The sequence below is a fragment of the Artemia franciscana genome, chromosome 5, assembly GCF_032884065.1.
Source record: "Artemia franciscana chromosome 5, ASM3288406v1, whole genome shotgun sequence".
Taxonomy (NCBI): domain Eukaryota; kingdom Metazoa; phylum Arthropoda; class Branchiopoda; order Anostraca; family Artemiidae; genus Artemia; species Artemia franciscana.
In genome coordinates, this window is record NC_088867.1 from 16,550,935 (window position 1) to 16,575,319 (window position 24,385).

Below are 24,385 nucleotides of genomic sequence, written 5' to 3' on the forward strand. Positions count from 1 at the left end.
AATTGACAAATTGGTCCATGTTTTATCATAAAGGAAAAAAAATAAAGAAATCTGACCTGTTTCTCTGGATACTTGAATTATGCAGGCTTATCTTAGTTTTGATAAGATTTTTTTTAGAAAATAAATTACAACTGGGGGGGGGGCAAAAGGAAGTCTAGGAGGAGGAAATATTGGGTCCGGAGGGCGAAGTTGCCCCCCACTCCATCAAAAATTACTCCCCTTCTTTGAGGAAAGATTTTGTCACTTTTAATATTTCAACAGTTGGTGCTAGTCTTATATATATAGTTGATTTAGTTGCTAAATAAATGAATGTGAAATCCCACCAACTTGGTCTTTGAAAAAGCCATAAACAAAAGTTAAACGTAATTCTTTTCATAGTGTTGATGCTATAATTATGTCTGCATATTTTGTATTTTGATCAATTAGTGGTAGTAGTTTTATGTGTAATTCATTTAGTCACAAGCATAATGAATATGAAATTTAGCCAACTTAGTGTTAGAGCAAGGAAGAAACAAAACTCGAGTACCAGGCCTTTCATAGTGGTATGGGTACAATTGTGTCCGTATATTTCTACATCCATTACAAAGAACAAAGCTAAATCTTAAGACAAATGTAACTAATATGGCATTTTTCAAGGTAAGGAAAATAAAAGGTATTTAGTTGGCTTTGGTATCTCTTTTGAATTGCAGAAGAGCTTACACCAAGAATAAAAAGTATTTTGTTGCCTTATGGTAAAATATGGTTGTAAGTGAAAGTCTGAACTACCCAGACAAGGATATGATGCAGCAAAAAGTAATTTAGATAATTTAGGAAATTTGTTAAGAAGTATCCAAGCGGCTGGTTTTAACAAGCTAAGATGAACGACAAGTTAAATAACAAAGATCAAACTGTCCTACCTTGACCAAAAAAAGCGAAAAATCTCGAGAAAACAACACCTGGCGGATCTATTACCAGTAGGAAGAAGAGTAAATGAAATACTCGCGTGAAATGCTTTGCATGTATGAAACAAAGTGTCTTCACTATAAAGAACAGAAGTAATCCAAAAAATAACAGGCTAGTAGAGGAAAGGTACAAATATCTTTTTCAAAAAGATCAGAAACAAACATGTCAGTCAATACAAGACCAACAAGAATAGCTACATTGAACACTTCACACTTAAAAATTAAACTCATGATTCAATTCATCTTCTTGTTTTGATCCAATTCCTTTCTTGTCTTTAAAGAGGCGTCTTGTAAATTATATATTTCCCAAGTTATTTTAATCATGAAGTAGCATTTAAAAATCCTTTTTTCTTTTAAATAGTCATAATCTAGATTAAATATGTTATCAAGGACGCCTAGCTTTATATAGGGAAAATATTCGTTGTCATAGTTTTCTTTTCTTTACTGGCCATATTAAAGACGTTTTCTTTTCTTCTTACTGGCCATAGATTTGTTGTCTTTGATTCTTTTTTTCTTAGGTTTTTCCCTTTGCTTTGAAGGACAAAAGCTTCCAGCATTTTATTACTTATTTGAGAGTTAACGACGCTTCTTGACAACTAAGGTCCCTGTGTCGGCCCTGCAGTGCATTCTTGCAGCGTGATTCGATCTCTGGGTCCCGTATTACCAGGCTAAGGTCAAATCCACAGCACCACCAAAGGACTGCTTTCAGCATTTATAATTACAATTTATGAATTCAAATCAAGTTGCCATTGATCTATAGCAAATTGGAGAAAAACCTAAGATTAGTAGTCTGAATGAAAGGGACACCCGGCATAAGCGTTTTTCAGGAATGTATAAAAATGATTTCACTTTTTGATTGATTTTCTATCATTCATCCATCCATCTCAGGGGGCTGAAAGCTTTAAAAATCCCGACGAAACTAATTATACATTCATTCCCGATTGAACAGTGAAAAATTACATTTTTATTTATTTTAGATGTCAGGTGTGGCAAAACTTTCAGAAAATGGTATTTTATCATCTCAAGAAATTACAGAAGAAGCAGCATAATTTTTTTTTAAGTCATGATTTTTAAGTCATGTTTAAGTCATCTCAAGCTCAAAAGAGCCGAAGGAACTATATTCTATAGTTCACAGTATCCTTTGATTTAGTGATTTTCTAGGTCATAGATTTTCTAGTGAGTCAGACTATCCAAAGCCAGAAGAGAGTTGGTATTTTTTTTTTGTTAAATAAAAACGTTTGCTTAGCCATTCTCGGAGTTTGGAAAAACTAATCTATATATAGAAATTAATATTTTATCATCTCAAGGAATCACAAAATGAGCAATTTCAATCTGTATGACAACATATTGAACGTCCGAGAAACAAAAAATCATTGAAATTCAGAGGAGAAAAGGAAAAACGTTTGTCTTTGCTAGCGATGTTAAGCCACAATTCCTGAATAGAAGTTTCTTTAACTAACAGTAACTCAGTTCTTATCCTGTATTCCTTAATTCAATTCTTAAACAGATTTCTTAACTTTCTTAACCTGATACCTAGTTTTGTTACACGAAAAACTGAACTGTAAGCTAATTTATGGTTAATTTAAGCCTATGATCCACTCTTTTGATACAGGTCAAAATGGTGTATTTTGTTGCATGAAAAATTGGTAAGGTGCAAAAAAAAAAAACAAAAAAAAAACAAACCTGGCAAAATTTGAGATACATAGGACCCAACTCTAATTCCTTCTGGAAACCAAAGTGCAACCAATTCGCCAACCAAACGCCCATAGCCAGCGCCCATTTTGAAAATTGTAATAAAGCAACCTGATGGCACAGGGAGCGTTGATGCAGCAATAGTTAAAAAAAACTGTAAAAAATATGCACAATTAATTAAATAGCAGAACAAAATTCAATAAGTTAGTTCTTAGAACAAATTTTGAAATTGCCATATAAGTCCCCTTTGCAAATTGGGCCATTATTACATGTAAAAGCGCTACCTTGATTATCTTTAATTTTTGAAAAATCGAAATTTGACTTAATGTAACATTTATTAATATTGCAAGTAGTGAATATTATAGGTGATAAGAGCTTAAGAGCTTTATTATTGGTTTTCTGTATTTTTTTTTATAACATGACACAAAATTACTTGTCCATAGAGAGCAGCCGTAGAAAATATACGGGTAAAAAAAGCAAAATAAAATAATCTAACAATTTAGCTCACTATGCCCACTCAATAAACTCAGTCAAAGCCTCTCTTATTTGATCAAAAAGTAGATTAACTGATGAAGCAACAAAAAGCAAAAAAGTAACATCTGCAAAAAGTACTAAACCAGCATTTGACAACTAATGCTTAGTTTGATAAACAAAATAAAAAAAAGACCTAGTAAAGACCCTTGGGGTACTCCTTAAGTCATCCCATTTGCAGCAGATGTGGAACACCCATTCAGTTCGAATTTTGGTTCATAGATTTTTTTAAAAGTAAAATTGAGTATTTATAAGAATTGTATTTTGTTCAATGCATTGATTTAGCCTAAATTCAATCAACTAATCATATATTTTGGAAACATAGGGAGAACAGAAATGGACTTTTTTTTTTGAAAAGTTATCTCTCTTACTTCCTTTATATAATAGTGATATCTTAGTGACCTTTAGAGCTTCCAGAAAAAATCCACTTTCATTGATTTAAATATAAAATGACATAAACATTGGTGTTATAACTGACTGAACCGACTTAGCAATCTCATGGACAATCCCATCTACACCACTCGGATCGGAATACATTTTACTGATAATTTTTTATACTTTATTTACATTACAAGAATTAAAAATCAATTTACTATCCACTAGAACTTCGGACTGAACTATTTTGGAAACCTTTTTATTTCTTTTCTGAGTATCTTTACATAGTCTTGCACCTTCATTAGAAAAATAAGTATATAGTAATTTGGGAAACAGGTGGTCAAATCCCCCCTTTTAATTTTTGGTTTATTAATAACTTCTATTTTACCTTTTTGACACAGGAGGGAATTTACATGTTTAAATTTTTTTGATTTCATGTTTTTATTTTATAAATTTATCTTGTAAATACATTTTTCCTGCTTTTCGTCTTAATTCCTTTAATATATTACAACAAGTTTTAAATTGATGAAAATTAATGATATATGTCTCACCTTAGAATACTTTATAAAGTTATTTTTTCGGTTTAAAGAATTGAGAATAGCCAGACCAATTCATGATTTTCTAACGGATTTTATTCCAGCTGTTTCAAGTCTCCTGAGAGGATAAATTTCATTTATACCTTTGGAAGTGTTTTAATAAAACATCATACACAGTCGATGAGTTATCTTCATAAATATTGGAGAAATATTTACATCAATCCATTTCAATCTCATTTTTTTCATTATCTTCTCTTAAATCACGGAGGAATTTTTATTTAAGTGATTATTCTCATTTATAATTCCACACGTATTCCTTAGGTTACAAATAAGAAAAAGACTGTCTGATCCATCCGTAATTAAAATACCCCGTAATTGTGTTGGAATCAGGGATCCAGCACACCTTGTAAATATATTCTCTCAACCAGACCCCCAATTTGAAGAAAAATATACTGAAGAGCTCGACCAGTTTATGCATGCATTCTCTGACTCTGATTTTACAATATCCGTAACGTCTGTGGCTGACACTATTATGCGCCTCAAGCAAAAGCTGTCAGGAGGCATAGATGGGGTTCACGTTCTATATATCAAAAATGGTGGTCCTGCGCTTTTAGAACACCTCATGCTACTGCTGCAGATGATTTTTACAAAAGGGCTTGGTTCCGTCAACATTCTACGTCGGAGATCTTTCTCTTATTGCAAAGCAAAAAAAGCGAAAAGCCTCCATTCACTGCACATCTTTCAGGTTCGTGACTGTATCATCCAGTTGATGCAATCTTTATGAACTACCGTTCATAAGAGAACCTAAAAAAAAAATGTTATCCGCCTCCGCATCAATTTGGCTTTCAACATGGCATGGGATGTACAGACGCCCTTGCAGTTGTTACTAATGCTCTACTCAATACTTCTTGTACAGATAGTTCACTGGCCTTGGCGAGTCATGATGTTCGCCAAGCTTTTGACTCTCTGATCCATCCCTTCTGCTTTAAGGAGGTGCTAAAAGAGGAGTATTTCCGGATATCATCGGTCTTAAAATCCCTCCTAAGTAAGACAAAATGGAAAGGCCGGTGGGCAGAACTGTACCAGTTAAAAGAGGAGCCAAGCAAGGTGCAATTATCTCACTTTGTTATTTCACTAATTATGTCCTCGAAGCTCAGCACCAGTGTGAGATGTCTTGCGCTCTTTATGGCCTCAATATCTCCTTAGTAACTTATGCTGTTGACATTTATAAGCCAAATTTTAGACAAAATTTCTGAGACCTTCCAAAAACTGCAAGAAGAATACTTAAAATCTGGTCTTGAATTTAATGCTGAAACGTCAGACGTTGTACTTTTTTACTGTAAAGACCCACTTTCTTATTAAATTGCAATTGGTAATTCAAAGATCTGCACTTCTGACAAGATAATTTACCTTGGTATTCCCATTAGAAATACCATTTCTCACACTCGTCAGCTCCTAACAGAAGGAATCGAACGCCACATATCAGCTTCATATGCTTCCATGGTCTCTGCTAAGCTTCGTTTCAATCGCCGTTATCTTGTAACACTGTACAACGCTATGACTTCTCCCCACATCCTCTGAATTGCACCCTTTTGGAAAATTCTTACTAATGGTAATAAATTGAAAATCTGCTCCACTTTCTTCCGTTTCGCAAAATATCTCTTGTGATATGGAATTTGAACACCCAGTTCAAAGCTCATCGATAGTCTGAGCATAGTAGATCCTACTATGTAGATGGCTAAACTTATGAAAAAACACAATTAAAAGATTTCAAGACATGCTTGGAGCCTACTTCTTCAACTCTAATTACGTTGTCATAGTTGTATAGTGATATTTTACTTTAATTTTGTTTTTGTTTTTTCTCTTTGTAGTGCTCCGTCATTTTCTTTTTGTATGAGGACAAGTTTTCAATGAATGATAATAATAATAGTAATAATAATAATAATAATAATAATAATAATAATAATAATAATAATAATAATAATAGTAATAATAATAATAATAATAATAATAATAATAATAATAATAATAATAATAATAATAATAATAATAATAATAATAATAATAATAATAATAATAATAATAATAATAATAATGATAATAATAATAATAATAACAATAACAATAATAATAATAATAACAATAACAATAATAATAATAATAATAATAATAATAATAATAATAATAATAATACTAATAATAATAATAATAATAATAATAATAATAATAATAATAATAATAATAATAATAATAATAATAATAATAATAATAATAGCAATAATAATGATACTAAGAATTTTAACTTAATTCATAGGTGTTTCCGAAATGATACAAATAAACCGTTTCAACAACCTTGAACACACATAATATCTCATGGATTATTTCGCAATATATTCTCTGAGTCTTACCTTAAAACCCTTAACCGCTCTTGAAAAAATATAGACAAATCCCTTTTACCAACTGAATGCACACAATGTGTTTTGATTCAGCTTAATTTGACCCTTAACATACCTTAAAAGTTTCAACTTAATACCCTTAGATACCCCTAAAATATTTAACATGCCATTTGATTTGACATATCATTTGATAACCCGGATGCAACTAGTTGTTTTTGATGTAGTTCAACATCCCCTCAACGTTACCTAAAGTTTTCAATTTTAAGATCAAAGTTATTTTCTTATTACCTTGTATTATATCTATATAATATTATACTCATTAATTTTGCTTATTCAAAGTGTTTTATAAATTATATAAGGTATTAAAATACTTTGCAGGCTTTGGTACTTTGTTTTCAAAATGAAACCTATACTTACTGTAGTAACTATAAAAGTGACAAGATTGAAATAGATGGATGAGTAGTCACTTCGCCATTCATTGACAATCATTTCTTCACTTACAGTTAAATTGTCCTTTCCCCATGTGAAATTCGAAAATAATGATCTAACCTGAAAAGTAGGAATTTAAAAAATGATTACTACTGAGTTGAATATCCGGTAACGTACTTTCTTTGGCCAAATGGCTTCATAAGTCATTTTATCTTTTAAAGTTTCTTTTTCACAAGGAATATTGCATATACACAACGTAAAACTTTTATTTTGCCACACTAAGATAGCGCGAAAACAAAATAATCCTACGAAGACAAATCCAGCCAAACTAATATTTTGAACGATGTTCTTCTGCCTCTATTTTTTCCATATGTTAGTGTCCCATTTCATAAAGTGATCTCCATTACTTCTAGCAAGAAAAACTCCAACTTTAGTCAATGTTCTAGCACAGGTTTATTGCTATTGAAATAATAACTTATAAATATGTCAAAATAATTCCTTGTGAAGAAGATTTTACACTTTATAACTCTAAGATAAGAGGTAATATTAAGCCCCTGTTGGAACAGCACAAAAGCTATGTACAAAAATCTTCAAGCTCAAAGTTTGCTCCAGCGGTAGCTCCCAAAACCGTAGGAGCACTATCACATTCATGTTTTTCTTAGAATTAAAAATATAGTTTTGATATATTTGGATAATTTTCCTTTTGGACTATTTGATAGAAGAGTGTTCCAAAAACCAATCCTACAAACGTCTCTATTAACACTTTCCAACGTCTTAGAACAAGGGACTGGACTGGACTGACTGACTCAAAACTCTGTTCATTAACAGTAACTTGTCATGAAAAAAAAGATGATACCAAAAATTTAATACATAACCTGGTCGCTGAACTATCTATGATTTTTCAATTAAAATCTCAACGACCCCTTTCGTATACTCAAAGACATGGTCGTGCCTAAAAAAAAAGAAAAAAAGAAAAAATTGCAACCAGGGAATTTATACATTGAAGCTGAAAACAGAAATAAATTTTCTGTTAGGATTTTCTTCAGTTCAATACTTCCTCGGATTAGTCAAATCAATCTATGAATTATCTATCGCAACTTCTAAGGTATGTTAAGGGGTAAATTAAGCTGAATCAAAACCCATTATGTGCATTCAGTTGATAAAAGGGATTAGTCTATATTTTTTCAAGAGCGGTTAAGGGTTTTAAGATAAGAATCAGAGAGTATATTGCGAAATAAACCATGAGATATTATGTGTATTCAAAGTTGTTGAAACGATTTATTTGTATTATTTCAGAAACACCTATGAATTAAGTTAAAATTCTTAGTATCATTATAATTGCTATTATTATCATTATTATTATTATTATTATTATTATTATTATTATTATTATTATTATTATTATTATTATTATTATTATTATTATTATTATTATTATTATTATTATTATTATTATTATTATTATTATCATTATTATCATTATTATTATTATTATTATTATTATTATTATTATTATTATTATTATTATTATTATTATTATTATTATTATTATTATTATTATTATTATTATTATTATTATTATTATTATTATTATTATTATTATTATTATTATTATTATTATTATTATTATTATTATTATTATTATTATTATCATTATTATTATTATTATTATTATTATTATTATTATTATTATTATTATTATTATTATTATTATTATTATTATTATTATTATTATCATTATTATTATTATTATTATTATTATTATTATTATTATTATTATTATTATTATTATTATTATTATTATTATTATTATTATTATTATTATTATTATTATTGTTATTATTATTATTATTATTATTATTATTATTATTATTATTATTAGTATTATTATTATTATTATTATTATTATTATTATTATTATTATTATTATTATTATTATTATTATTATTATTATTATTATTATTATTATTATTATTATTACTATTATTGTTATTGTTATTATTATTATTGTTATTGTTATTATTATCATTTATTGAAACCCTATCTTCTTACAAAAAGAAAATGACGGATCACGACAAAGAGAAAAAAACAAAACAAAATTAAAGTAAAAAATCACTATACAGCTATGACGGCGTAATTAGAGTTGAAGAAGTTGGCTCTAGCGTTTCCAGTAGACGAATCTCATCCCCAGTAGACGAATCTCATCCTCAGCTCATCGACTCCCTTTGCAGATTAATTTTTGAAAATGAGACTATGGTGTCCATGCGGCATTTTTAAAGTGGGTAATAAGCAGCTCTTTTGCATTTGATTCATTGAACTTGATTATCCATGTATCAGAGCACCTTTAGATTTCATAAAGATCTATCTGTAGGGAAAGGGAGACTTATGTTGGGTCTTCGTGTTTCGGGATGGCTGAGTGGGTCGTAGTATCGTCAGCAAAGTGATTCAGAGGGCCTGCAAGGATGTCTCCCATGTCATTTATGTAGATAAGGAATAGTGTGGGTCTCAAGACACTGCCCTTGTGAACCCCTACTTTCACTGAATATTCCCGGGAAATAAACCCGTCGAGCACAACCCGCAATGAATGAGCTGAAGGAAAGATCTCAGACGCTCATAAGAGACATCCATGAACACCACACGCATGGAGTTTCTTTAGTAGACCACGGTCCCATACTCTGTCAAAAATTTTTGCAACATTGAATGACAACAGCCTAGTGTCGTACTCCCTTGTCAGAAGTTCGATCCAGTCCTGATGATGGGCTGATAGGCAGTATAATGTTGAGTGTTTCCTCCGAAATCCATAATGGCGATCACCTAGATGGTCCTTTGACTCCAGCAACTGTTGAAATGTTTTATTGGCGGTGCTCTCATAGGCTTTTCCAACACAGGAGAGGAGGCTAATAGGCCTACAGGAGCCCACACTTGTTGGATCTCCATCTGGCTCTGGGGAAGGTATAACATGGGTGGATTTTCAAGTCTCTGAGGAGGTTCCAGAGCAAAAGTATATTCGGACAAGTAATGACAACGGTCCAGCAATATCGGCACTTCAGAATTTGAGGAAAACATTTGCTATGTTGTCAGGACCGATGGATTTGGTCAGATCAAGATGCTGCAAAATGCAGAGGATCTTAGGAACAGAAAAATTCACACAATCCAGTACAGTAAAGGTTTGGTCCGACAAAACTTGGCACTTCTCTACTGTCCTCATCAAGATTAAAGAATTCAGCAAAAGCCTTAACAACAGCTTCAGCCTTTTCCTATGGATCTTGTACCAAAGTCCCGTTAATCTGTGGAGAAGGAATTGAAGTCCCCTTGGATGATGGTCAAGCTTCCTTGACAATTCTCAACCAACTTTTAGCCGAAGTATGTTGAGTCTTGGTGGCAAATTTCTCCTTATACCGAACCAGGGACTTCCGAATTACATGAACTGCATCCTTCGTGTTTTGATGAATGTATTCTTGTCCTCTTCGCTCTTTGCGAAGAGGACAATCGCTTTTGTGACTATTGCTTCGTTCGCATAGCCTTATTACACTGGGCATTGAGCTAAGGTTTGTCCTTACCGGACACCTGGATCCACTTTGAAGGGGATTATTTTTCAACAAGGTCAACTACGGCTTCCTGATACTTCTCTCCAGCTTTCTTTGGGCCTTCAAGGAGAAAGGCTCTCCACTGCTGAGAACAAAGAGTGTTTATCAAACCGTCTCAATCACCTCATTTGCATAAACATACAAAAACAAATCATAGATTTTTGTCTAATTTATAACTTATCTCGTTAGGGATCCTTGGTTTAAGGACAAATAACAGTGATTGAAATGAATGTTTCGTTTCTTTTTATTTTTGGCCTATCAGCTTTTCTTCGTTACATTTGGTAACCTTCAAGCTTTTAAATCCCGCCAAAATGGTGCAAAAGATAAGGTACAAAGAGCTATATTTTGTCTATATTTGATATTTTGATCATATTTTTTTTTTGAGCCAGAGAGACCTTAGTGCAATTGGCATAGGTAAAGATTCTATTCAAATAATTATTCCAACTTATCTGAGGTTCAAAATTTTTGCTTACTTCAGATTCCCTGGGATGTTAATTTAAATATTGAATGCTAGGTTGGCTATTAAAGGGTATATAATTGGTTTATAAGGAGAGAGTGACAACCATCAAATGACAGTAAAAACATAAACTCGCTATGTATCATTCATTTGTGCGGAGCTCCACTGTACTAGTCATTAAGTTGAACGATAACGAAAGATTGAAAAAGTTTTTCTCGGGCATGCCACCTTCAGAAGTACATGTTCAACTATAGGCTAGTGCCGACGTCTAAATGACGAGGGTTTATCATTTATATATACTTGAACCATACATAAGTATATCAAATTATTAGTTCACTATGGAAATAAGAGTTTTTTTTGTTTCATTACAAAAATATGAAAACGTAAGACCATCAGACCTCTACCATCAGAAATAGAAAGGTAATAAGGTATAATATGTATAATAAAGATAATATGTAATAACGTAATAGAAACGTAAAAAGAAGAACAACTTGTTCCGTTGCAAGAGAAAAAAAATGATAAAAAATATTATCAGGCTCTGGCTAAAACCATAAAGATACAAGAAGAAGTGATAGAAATAGGAATTCCAAAGTTCAATTCGATTTTAAAATTTAGCCTTACTCTTTTTATCCAGTATCTATAATACGCTTTTCTTTTATCGTATAGGTAGTGTATTTTTATAAGTAAGATATCGTAGAGAGAGAAAATTCAGGAAAGAAGAAAAAAGATAGCACTCTTTGTTTGCATAATTTTACAGCCTGCATAAGTTTGTGTTTATCTATATGGTTGAGCCCATAATGACATCCACTACACTTTTAATATTTCACAAAAGGAAGAAATAACGATACCTGTTGCCTTGATGTAAGTCTCGATGCAATAAACTGCCCTGTTCCAAGAGGGAAATAAATACTTGTGATGGCCAGTGAAATTACAAAGGGGTAGATGAAACGACTGCAATGGAATAGTGTTTTCAATATATTTATATATAAATATATATATATATATATATATATATATATATATATATATATATATATATATATATATATATATATATATATATATATATATATATATATATATATATATATATATATATATATATATATATATATATATATATATATATATATATGTATATATATATATATATATATATATATATATATATATATATATATATATATATATATATATATATACACACACACACACACACACATATATATATATATATATATATATGTACTATATATATATATACTTATATTTGTATATGAATACAAGGGCGAAAGTTCACCAAATTCCCAGTAAGCAATCCCGGCACACTATATTTGGCAGCCTAAGCAACTTTCCTTCATCAATGATTGACATGAGTTGACAGCACTCGCAAATATAACGTGGTGTCAGCTCACTCTGTCTGCTATTGTGTGCAGCTCGGACCTTCAGCTCAATCAAATTTGTTATCATAACATCGCATTTTCAATCCCTTTTGTTTTGTTTTTTTCTCATTTTTAGCTTTTGAGTTGTTTTAGTACTCGGCTATTGTCTTGTTTCAACTTATTTTAATTTTCTTTATTCTTAGTTTTCAGGCATGTAGGTTGATTTCTTAGTGGAAACAAACATTTTTAGAAACGTACACTTTATCTCATATACAGATAGTTGGCAGAATCAAGTTTATATAAAAATACTCGACTAGTCTTTTCCTTTGTTTCATGATTCACAAATAGATATCTAAAATGAAATTTTTCCAGCGACGAGGACTAGACATTTTCTATAACTGATAATGGAGCAAAGACTTTGCCTTCACTTTAACAAACTACAGGAAAGAAGGAGAACTTGCTTAAGAAGGAGAAAAATGGCTGTACTTAACGAAGAAAAACCATCCTAAGACCCTAGCAGACGTTCAAAAGTCACCCATTCGTCTTTTCCATTTTTTCATTACTCTTGAATAGATGTCTTGTACCCTAGAAAGTTATTTTTCAACTAATTAGTACTTACTAACGAGTAATGAGTACTTACTAAAACCAACGAGTAGTTTACGACTACTAAGTAATCAGAGCGATGTATTTGCATTGTCAATTTAAAAAAGATCGATAAAACAAGAAGAAGTGGTTCAGAAGGAAAAGAATTGCTGTATTCATCGATAGTACACGCTAAAAGTATAGTTGAAAGTATAACTTACTTTTGTTGCAGGAATCTGTTGAGTCTCTTGCTTTTTCTCATAAAAAGAACATATCTTCTGTGACAAAAAACAAATGTTGCGCCAAACAATCCACAGGTTACTCTGATAAAGAAGTAAAATTAATAAGATTGAAAACATATGCATCTACGTAGATTGAAGTAAGTCTACCATAAGCATGTTACTTATGAGATACGAATATGGGGTTTATCTAGTTTGTTATCATGTGTTTTTTTTTATAAACTCGTTTGCTTTGTTGCCACTCGTTAGGCGTGTTACATATTTTGTTTTATCGTTCATCTTGAGACTATTAGTGTAAAGAAATATTCAAAGGGAAATGAGAGTTTCCTAGGAGGGTGTAAAGAGGGTGAGTTTGATAATATTGGGATGGAAGAGGAGCGTGTGTAGTTTTTTGGCCTCAGGTGGCTTGGTGAAGCGGTGAGTTATTAGCAGTACCAGTAGTAGTTGACCTATTTATCATTCTAAGTTCTAACATTCATATCCAACTTATAGACAAAGTAAATTGAAATATAATCCTCATATAAAACTGCAGCAAAAAACTCAAATATGATCAGAGCAGGTGAGAGCCAATGGTAGACCAAGGGAACAGTTTTCTCGGCTCTCTTCTATAACACCTTCTGTTAGACAGAGATTGCCACATCAGCTTATTGATTCCCTTGTTGTTGCTTTTTAAACAGGTCTAAGCAACCAACTATAAGTAAGAAGTGACTAGTACCATTAATAATCAAACTCTAAAGAGAGTTTTTAAAATAACATATCTATCAAAAGAATTGGCATTTATAAAATTGACATATAAAGATTCTAAATATTTAACAACCACTAAATTTCTCGTTGCCCACCAAAAGCTACAAGCCTGACAATATTTGCTTGAACAACAATATTTGCTAAAACTTTGCTCTAATTTCCCTTTCTCTTCTTCACATTATGCAAATGATACGGCCTTTATGGTCGAACAGCTTTCTTGGTAAAAAATTCTGGGTAACATTTGAGATTATATACTTAGTGGGGCCGCTGGCATAGGAATCGTACACTTTGGGCAAAAAGCACGAAAATTGGTGGAAATATAGCTTAAAACACGGGAAATCTAATGGTGACGGGAAGCACGTCAAGCAAGCACTTTTACGAGTGCCTTTACGGGTGCCCGAAGAGCTAAAAATGCGCAGGTTTACCAGCATCTCTACAGAATCATCAAAATTTCCGACCATTCATATTAAGAAATGGCGATTCAAAATGGCCTTATCAAAAGTAAAGGATCACTCTGAAGCGCGCAACAGATCGCTGAAAAAGTGCGTAAATTGAAAAATAGGAGCGTCTATCCCGTGCAATACCAAAAAAAAACAAAAAGGCAAAACCAGAGTTTAGAGCACTAGAAGTCCGAAGATTACAAGGAGCAGCTCGAGTCAGCGCGTCAAAGCGCAAATTTGCGCGCTCAAAAGTGAGCCAAATGCGCAAACCTCATTGAAAGTTTGAAGGAACTGTGGAAAAAGTGGCAATGTAGCACAAAGTATGGGGAACCCAATAATCACAGGTAGAAAGACGAACGATCACTTTATAGTAGGCTACCTTTGCAATTGCTTAAAATAGCGCTAAAAGCGCAAAACTCGTCTGCTTGTTGCAGAAAGATCTGATTTGGTAGAAACGCAGATTGAAATACGAGAATCGAGTAGTAATTAAAAGAAAGTGAATTTATACACCAGAGCTGGTCATGGCATGTCTTAATACCCGTTTCAATTGCGAAAATAGAAAAATTTACAAACATTAGTTTCTTAAAACAAGCGATAAATTGTATTGACATCGAACATGCGATACGAAGCGCGATTTACAGCGTTCAGCAGAGCCCAAGATGCTTGATGACAGGAAAACAATGAAGGATTTTGGACACACATGGAGACCTACTTGGCACTTCCGTTTTCTACTTTAGATAACTTGTCTCGATTGTCATGGTTATTGAAAAATTGAATACAAAATAAGGCAATAATTATCACATAACATGGAACTTTGCTGATATATCAGATAACATGTTGTACAACCGAGATTCTAAGCTAGGCTTAAGCCTTAAAAGGGACATAGAAATACGTAATACATAAAAATTCATTACACTTGGCAGGACCCGTGGAAAGAACATAACTCGGTGCACTCAAGTGAGCTGCTCTTTTAGTTATAGCACCCAGAGCATTACTTTTTGCAACTGACAGGCGAGCGGCAGAAGCTCTCAACAGGTGACAGAAGCTTGGGACATGGTTGACCATCGGGGAGCCCAAAGCCCATTGGTAGTCTATTCCCATCTGCAATTGTTGGGGTTCTTTTTGGGAAGATGAGAACTGGACCATACCCGGGTGTGAATGTAAGCGTGCCGAATGTGCTGTTTTAGCGCATCCTGGATTGGCTGAAATCTGTCCATGGATGGTCTATTTTGTGAAAAGACACTTCCTCAACTTGTTTACCGACTCTTTCCTGCTGAATCTGTCATATGCAATGAACTTTACAATCTGTGCAAAGTTGTTTTCAGTGAGCTCTTGAAGAGAAGAGGTCAGGCGATTGAAGACCGGTAATGACACTTTGCGCTTCCCATGCTTTTCAAAACCCTCCTAAGCCATGCCACAGAAAGGCAGAGACAGTGTCTTAGCCCTTTAGAGCATGAACGAAGCAGTTCCTCGCCAAGTGCAGTTGCTATGTCGTGAACAGGAATGAAGCGGAAACTCTTCCCTTGGCCATAGGCTACGTACAGTTGATCAACCCCAAAAAGAAAGTACTTTGCGATGAGTAAAACAGCTACATCTAAATCAACCGCTTTGACAAGTGATGAATTTCATGTTGCAGTGCGCTTGATGAGGGCAGTGTAGGACTATCCTGCTATCTCTCTCCTCTTGGTTCAGAGGATGAATTTCAGCCAAGTCAGTTAGAATTGTACTTCATGCACTATCACCAGAAGTCACACCAGTCAAATGATTGGTAATAGTGTCGCATTTCTTTTTTGCCATTAACTTGAATAGGCTCTGCTTGTTGTCTAAACACTGAAGGAAACTAGTCTTGTTTTTTGGAATCGTGGTTCTTTCTTCAATCTTTGTCCGATGCATAGCCTTGCCGCACTTTTCTCGTGTAAATTTTTTTAAGCTGCTGGACTTTTAATCGTCAAAGACGATGTCAACTCGCTGTGTTTCACTTGTGAACTGCTTACGAAGGTATTGACAGATTTCTTCTCTAACATATTCGACAAACGTCTTGCTTTTTGGCTTTATACGGTGGACTAGGACGGTACCATTAAAAACCTTGAAATCGGTGTGAGGTTTCTCAGTCACAACTTCAGAAGAATAAGCTGTGAGCAAAGTTACAATACCGAACTTCGTGCCAGATGTCAGATTACCCTGATCAGAGACTGAAGGAGGGAAAGGCTGGTTCTCGCGTTTGAAATACTTCCAAGTCAACACCTCTGGTTTTGCAGCCAAAATACAGTTTGGCAAATAGGGCCGAATCTGACTTAACCATATGAAAAATTGATTTCGACTTCAATTTCGATGATGGAATGGAAGTTGAGAATAATGGCATCTTGTTTTGGCGTATCGGTTAATTTGTGCTGCTTTGTACATTTGGAAAAGCGTTCTTCCACCGAAGTATCATACTGGGAATAACCAACAGTTTTCAGATTGCGGTAACTACTGATGGCACGACAATGGGATATTCTCCGGGATTCGATGGAAACGAAACTGTCATACATACTTTCGAAAGGATTACCCCATTCTATTAGGATATTTACAAGGTTTTTAATGTTTGTCTGGAACCTCATCGGAAATGGTGAGCCCATTTCGTGATTTTTGCAGTCCGCTGTTCCTTCACATTTTGGAATTTCAATTGATTCGGAAAACAGAAGTTTGATGCTTTTGTAGCAAGGCTGGCAAACTTGCTCTTTTTAAGCGCTTCGGGTGGCTAATAGGGCGCTATAGAGCAATCGCTCGACTTCGTACCGACTACCATTGGTTTCCCCAAATTTCATATTGTATTTCCAATTTTTCCAGAGTTTCTCAAAACTTTCCATACGTCTCACGCTTTTCATGCCCTTTTGAAAGCGCAAATGTGCGATTCGACAAACAAACTCGAGATACTTCTTCTAATAGTCAAACTTCTAATAATAGAGACAATGTTTTTGCCAGTTTTGTATTCTCTGAACCAGGCGCTTCCATTTCGTGCTATGGGCGCTATTTTTGCGCTCTATTGCACGCTTTTGAGCAATCCTTTGCTTTTTATTTAGCTACCATTAGAATCTCCCTGAATGAAAACGTATTGTCAGAAGCTGTGATGCGTCTCTAGAGAGACTGGTTAACTTATGCTTTTTGCAGCGCTTCGGGTGGTCATGAAAGTGCTTTCGAGCGTCCGCTCGACGTGATCTCTGTTGCCATTGGATTCCCGTGCTTTATTGCAAATCCCCACAAATTTTTATGCTTTTTGCCAGAAATGAACGATTCTAGTGATATTTTCCGTTTAACAGCCCCACTGGAGCAAAGCATGTAATTAGTAAGTTTGTTCAGCTGGATGTGATCCCCTAGGAAATTAGACCCGACCGATTAGACTATCAGACTATTTAGACCCAGCCGATAAGACCATTAGGGGCTGATTAGATTATTGAGGATTCTAATCCCCTAATCATTGGTTTCAGTGCTGAATCTACGGCTGTTGGTTTGATACGGTTCACATCAATGAAAATATATGACGGGGGAAAATGAATAGTGAACCTCTTTCATTAAGACACATAGTATTTTTACGAATACACAAAAGGTTAAATATAAGAAAGTACAAGAGTTCCTCCCCCCCCCCCCCGAAAAAATGAAAATTATGTCGATTAGACAAAAATTTCAATTGCAACTTCCCTTCTTTTGCTGCAAAGTTTCAAATACAAAGTGTAATTCTTTGGATATAACAGACACTGTCAAAGAAGAACAAGTTTCCAAGTTAACAAAATATGCTGTATGTTCTAATCAAATTGCTTTGCCTTAGTTTTGTACTGGTATTTTATACAGGGTCAATTAGAGGTGATGAGGAGATAACTACACAACAAAGCAATAACCCCTCAAAAGAAAAAAATAATATCCAATCAGTTTAAAAAAAATTAAAATATTGTTTCTTCATTCATCTTCCTTCCAAACCATGTAAGTGAATATGAATAAAATCATATGTCTATTTCTATCGGTTTAAAAAATACTTACCCAATCAAAGCATAAATTACCAGCTCTTGAGGATCATAGGGTAGCTCATGGGGAAAATTTGTTTTAAATATTGCAGTGATCGTCCCTAGAAAAAAAGGATCATGAAGGCAAAATTATAAAGATTTGTATTAGTTGGTATAAACACTGGAATACTAACCACCGTTTAAACAAAACAAAAAGAAATTACTTTCAGCTTACAAATCAGCTATTCTCATTTTAAAAAATGAAGTGAATAGTTTTTATTGAAGCTATTATGGGGAAAAATATCTTCAGTTTTAATCACTGGCCTTCAAAAAAAGTGAGATTCCCTTCACACGATTATATTCACAGTCAACAGCAAGAAAACTGCCACTTCCTAGACATTTTTTTGGTACACATTTTGAGCCTCATCGTGCGGTAAGAGCTGAATGTTTCACACAATCATTGATTAGCATGAGATTTTATATTAAAATCGTGAAAAACAACCTCTAGAATCTAAAATAAAAGATTAAAAGAAAGGTAATGTTCCAATCGACAAAAATATATAAATAACAACAAGTTCAGTATATTGATCTATAAAATGCCCCTCCATATTCATACATTTTCTATATAGGTAATACAGTGCTTAAACAACTGTTTGGATGCATTTCTGTCCAGATCTGCAAAATTGTCTTTTGCCATGCATCCTGCCCCTCTATTCCGATTAGTTATACTGCTCTTCACTTGCAATTTTGATTGATCTCTAATCATGAATGTTAAATTATTGTTTTTAGTCTTGTCCAAACAGTTTTTGGTGACAAACTGTAAGTAAGGAACGACCTGGCTCAATAGTAACCGAAATGCTAAAAAAAATTAATTTTTATTTCTATAAATACATTAAAAAATCAAATTGTTATACTGACTTATTTTAAAGGGAGAACCGCTTAATAAGCGAGAAAAATTTACTAGCCAGAAATCCTAAAAAAACATAATTTATATTTCTATAAACACATTAAAAAAAATCAAATTATTATGTTGATTTCAAATATATAAGATTCATCAAGTTAAAAGTTGCCCATCAAAAGTGACAAGCCAGAAAAATTTACCATTGAAATTTGTCCATTGTTTAGGCATGGTATTTGTTACTTGGAAGTATACAGACTATTTTGGGGGGGGGGCACTTTTTGCTTGGGGTGGTTTCTATAGAGAGAATCTTCCTTGGAGACAGAAATTTCTGGGGGGCAAATTTTTTAGGGGAAATTTTACACTAGGGGATTTTACAGCATCCCTATACGATATTCTTTTTGATTGTCCTAAATTCTCTTTGCAAACTCAATTTTTCATGTGGAAATGTGCAGTGGAAACTATCCGGAATCTATTTTCCTAATGTTTTGATTTCTGGAAATAAATTTCCATTAAAGCGGACGTTTCTGGAGTAATCGGGAAACCAATTAGAAACTAAAGTCTTTATCAAATGAAAGAAGAATTTCCCACACTGTGTAGTCCGCAAAAATTTTTACAGGGTGGATTTGCTGCGAGAATGGAACAGCTTGGAGGGAATTTGACAAGATGAGGTGCACTTTATGTTCTATGAAATTTATTTGGAGGAATTTCCTGTGAGGAGGTACATTACATGGAGGGTGAGCCAGATTTACTGGCATTATCTATGTAGAGTTCTCCATTTAAAGTGATCAGACATTGATTTTTCTTACTGATTTTTATATTTATTTTGTAGGTGCTTGGGTCACAATATAAGCTTACTTACTTACGTGATTGATATTTGCCTGCTTGCCACAAACCTGCTTGATGCATAAGAGAAAACTCCACATGGTGTCAGAAAACAACATGGAATTCGGAGCTTGCCCATCAATAAATTGGGATGCAACAAACTTAAAAGTTGCCTGGTCACACTTCAAACAGCATGCAGAGCTTATGTTTACAGGACCTCTAAGTGAAAAAACAAGTGCAGTGAAATGCTCATACTTGCTGATATGGGCTGGTGAAAAGGGCAGAGACATTTTTAATATATGGACATTAACTGCCGATGAAACAAACAATGTCGAAACATATCTCAGGAAGTTTAGTGAACATGTTGAACCACTTGCGAACCCTATATTTGCAAGATATCAGTTCCACAAACGTAACCAGAGAGACGGTTAATCCATAGAACAGTACCTCACTGAGTTGCGCATCACAGCAAAAGAATGTGCATTCGGAACGACCAGTGATGAAATGATTAGAGATCGACTAGTTTTTGAAGTTAAGCAGGACATGATTCGGGAACGACTACTTAGTGAAGGAGCAGGACTAGCTCTAGATCGTGCAATAGCTACATGCAGAGCTGCAGAGGCGACCCAAGCACAGTTGATGATAATGTCCAACCAGGAACATTCAAAAGTGCATGTAAAACAAGAGATAGAGTGGTAACAAGGCAGGGACGAAAATGCTACAAATGTGGTGGCAGCTTCACACCTGGTCATTTATGTTCCCCAAAGGGCTCAGGTGAAGGGCCAAAGTGTTAAAATTGTGGTGGAGTGTTCAGCAAAAGCCGTCAGTGCCCTGCCAAAGGAAAAAGCTGCATAAAATGCAAGAAGATGAATCACTTTGCAAAAATGTGCAGAAGCAGTCAAAGGAACATTCATAGCATTGAAACAGAAGAAAGTAGTACAGATACATCTTCACAGTATTTTATTGAAAGCATCCAAACCAAGGAGGAAAAGAACAATTAACCAGTGGCCAAACTGTATCTAACACAAGAAGGAATCAACGTGGAATTCAAAATTGATACAGGTGCAGAAGCAAATGTCATACCAATGAAGACCCTTAACAAGATGCATCCACAACCAAAACTCAGGCCAACATCCGACATACTTACAAGCTGTACTAGTGAATCCTTGAAAGTAGCTGGTACCTGCCAGTTAGAGGTTCAGTACAAGAACAGAGAGCCGCAAACACACAGGTTCTATGTGGTGGATACGGACAAGAGACCTATACTTAGTAGGCAGACCAGTGTATCGCTGAACTTAATCAAGTTCATACACAACATAGAACAGACACCAGTAACTAGTACTACGGATGAGATTCTAGCAGAATACAAAGACGTGTTCGAAGGCATTGGTAAAATGCCTGGAAAATGCAAGATACACCTGAAGCCTGGAGCAATACTTTCAGTACAACACCAAGAAAAGTACCCTTGGCAATCCAGGACAAACTGAAAAACGAACTGGAGCGACTGGTATCCCTCGGGATAACCGAAAAAGTTACTGAGCCAACAGAGTGGGTAAACTCTATGGTCGTAGTTCCGAAGCCCAACGGCGATATCCGGATATGCCTAGATCCTGTAAAATTGAACAAATGGATACAGAGACCACATTATCCGATACCAACGTTTGACGATGCCAGAAACGGATACTGTTCGATGGTACTTGATGATGCATCATCGGATCTGACAACGTTCAACACCATGTTTGGAAGATTCAAGTGGAGAAGATATCCATTTGGAATAATCTCAGCTCAGGATGAGTACCAGCGCCGGATGGAGGAGGCTTCTGAAGTATTGGGTCTTGGTCTAATAGTCGATGGTATAGCAGGCGTAGGAACAAGTAAAGAAGATCACGACATGCAACTGAAAGCAGTCCTCCAAAGAGCAAGGGAAAAAGGAGTCAAGTTTAATCGAGACAAATCTGCATTCAATGCGACAGCCATTCCATATTTTGGCCATCTTCTAACCACGGAGGGTGTCAAGCCAGACCCCAACAAACAAAAGCAATTGCTGAAATGCCGGGACCAAGAAACAAAGAGGAACTGCTGACGTTATTAGGGATGTTCAACTATCTCTCCAGATATATACCAAACTTATCCAGTCTGAACCAACCTCTACGAGAGCTCGGAAAAGCTAAGGACTTTGTCTGGACGAAGAAACACAGCGATGCATGTCAAACTATTTGCAAATCATTGTGCGAACACCTCTCATATTTCGATACTCACTGCCAGGAAGTCGAGATAATCGTCGACGCATCACAACATGGGTTGGGAGCCCAGCTACTAGTGAAAGACGAAACAGTAGCATGTGGTTCAAGATCATTGAGTGACACAGAACAAAGATGCTCTCAAATTGAGAAAGAACTACTCGGCATCGTGTTTGCATGCAAAAATTTTCACCAATATATATTTGGAAGAAAGGTCTCGGTCATTACAGATCACAAACCGTTGGAAAACATTTTGAGAAAACCGATCAGCAAGGCTCCACCCAGATTACAGCGGATGATGCTAGCCATCCAGCCATACGACCTCAGGTTCACATACTGACCTGGACAAGAAATTCCCGTGGCTGATACCCTATCACGTTTACACATGGAAAACACAGACCCAGAAGAAGATCTACAGGCTGAACTGCACGTGCATAACGTTATGAAACACAACCCAATCAAAGACCAAATGGTGCAAAGCATCGCAGATAGTACCAAACATGATCCAAAAATGCAAGTCTTAGCCGACACCATCAAAAAAGGATGGCCAGAGCACAAAAAACAGTGCCCAGCTGAAATTCAGGAGTACTGGAATTACAGAAACGAACTGGCAGCATACCAAGGAGTCCTCTTAAAGGGTGATCGAATCATAATACCGGGGTGTATGCGCCAAGAAATCATGACCCGTCTTCACACAGCCCACTTAGGCATTGTCAAAACGAAACAACATGCGCGCTCATGCGTTTTCTGGCCGAACATCACTGCCGACATCACCAAATGTATCTCCAGATGTGAAATATGTCAACGATCCAGCGATTGCCAGCCAAAGGAACCTCTCATGAATTCTGAAATTCCTGAGTGCCCATGGGAACATGTGGGTACCGGTTTACTGTTCTGGGAAGGAAGAAATTACTTGGTCACCACTGACTACTATAGTAGATACATCGAACTTGACAAGCTAGACAGTACAAGCTCGGGAGCCATAATAACCAAGCTGAAAAGCCAATTTGCACGACATGGGATCCCACGAATACTTACCTCTGACAACAGCCCCCAGTTCGCAGCAGACGAATTCAAAAAATTCGCAGAACAGTGGAGAATCACACACCGCACGTCCAGCCCCAGATACCCTCAGAGCACCGGCCTTAGCGAGAAAGCGGTCCAAACCGTAAAAAAGCTTATGTCAAAAGCACTGATTGACAGATTAGACCCATACCTAGCTTTACTTGAGTATCGGAACACTCCCGTAGACGATTTAGCATCACCAGCGCAACTGTTGATGAGTCGCCAGTTAAGATCGGTTATGCCGTCAGTAGAGCATAACTTCGTGTCAAAATCATGCCCGAAGAGGAATACAAGGCAGCAAACAAAAGCAGCAAGAAGCCAAGAAGGAGGCTTACGACAGAGGTACACGCATGATCAAACCTTTTGCACCAGGCCAGCAAGTATGGCTCAATAAAACTGGGCAGGCAAATGAAAGATGGATTAAGGCCACAGTAACCGGTATATACGACGAATCAAGCAACCGCTCAGTGACTGTAAAGACAGAAGATGGAGCTGTATATAGACGCAACAGGAAGTTTATACGCGCTAGACCGACTACAAACGAGTGCACCTACCTGCAAAACAACGTGATGCCGTTAACGAACATGGAGGTGCCCATGGAACCTGAACCATCGTGCGAATCCCCCCAAATCACGAGCCCATCAAGCGATAACAGTCGGAGGTTTAGCCCACCTGAAGAATCCTTTCAGACACCAAGAGCAAACTGACAACCAAACCCTAAGGAACCACAAAGCACACCTCCTGGTTCCAAGGCCGCAGCTACAACGCACCCGGTACAACCAAATCTGAAGACGACAAGGTCGGGAAGGGTTATAAAGGAGCCAGCTAGATTAAATCCTTAGCCATGAAACCCCCGTTGGATCACTTGAAGAAGAACAAATCCAAAAGAAGGAAGATGTAGAGTTCTCCATTTAAAGTGATCAGACATTGATTTTTCTTACTGATTTTTATATTTATTTTGTAGGTGCTTGGGTCACAATATAAGTTTACTTAATTACGTGATTGATATTTGCCTGCTTGCCGCATACCTGCTTGATGCATAAGAGAAA

General features: G+C 35.2%; 1 protein-coding gene across 2 annotated transcripts in view; it reads right to left on the minus strand.

Moving 5' to 3' along the window:
- The window catches only part of LOC136027032 (chloride channel protein 2-like), a 172,142-nt gene that overhangs the window by 32,174 nt on the left and 115,583 nt on the right, over positions 1-24,385 (minus strand). For both annotated transcript variants that reach the window (XM_065703946.1, XM_065703948.1), the window contains 5 exons: positions 18,346-18,430; positions 13,130-13,231; positions 11,793-11,895; positions 6,889-7,020; positions 2,625-2,787 (listed from right to left, as the gene is read on the minus strand). In XM_065703946.1, coding sequence (XP_065560018.1) covers positions 2,625-2,787; positions 6,889-7,020; positions 11,793-11,895; positions 13,130-13,231; positions 18,346-18,430 — 585 coding nt within the window. The remainder of the gene's footprint in view (positions 1-2,624; positions 2,788-6,888; positions 7,021-11,792; positions 11,896-13,129; positions 13,232-18,345; positions 18,431-24,385) is intronic.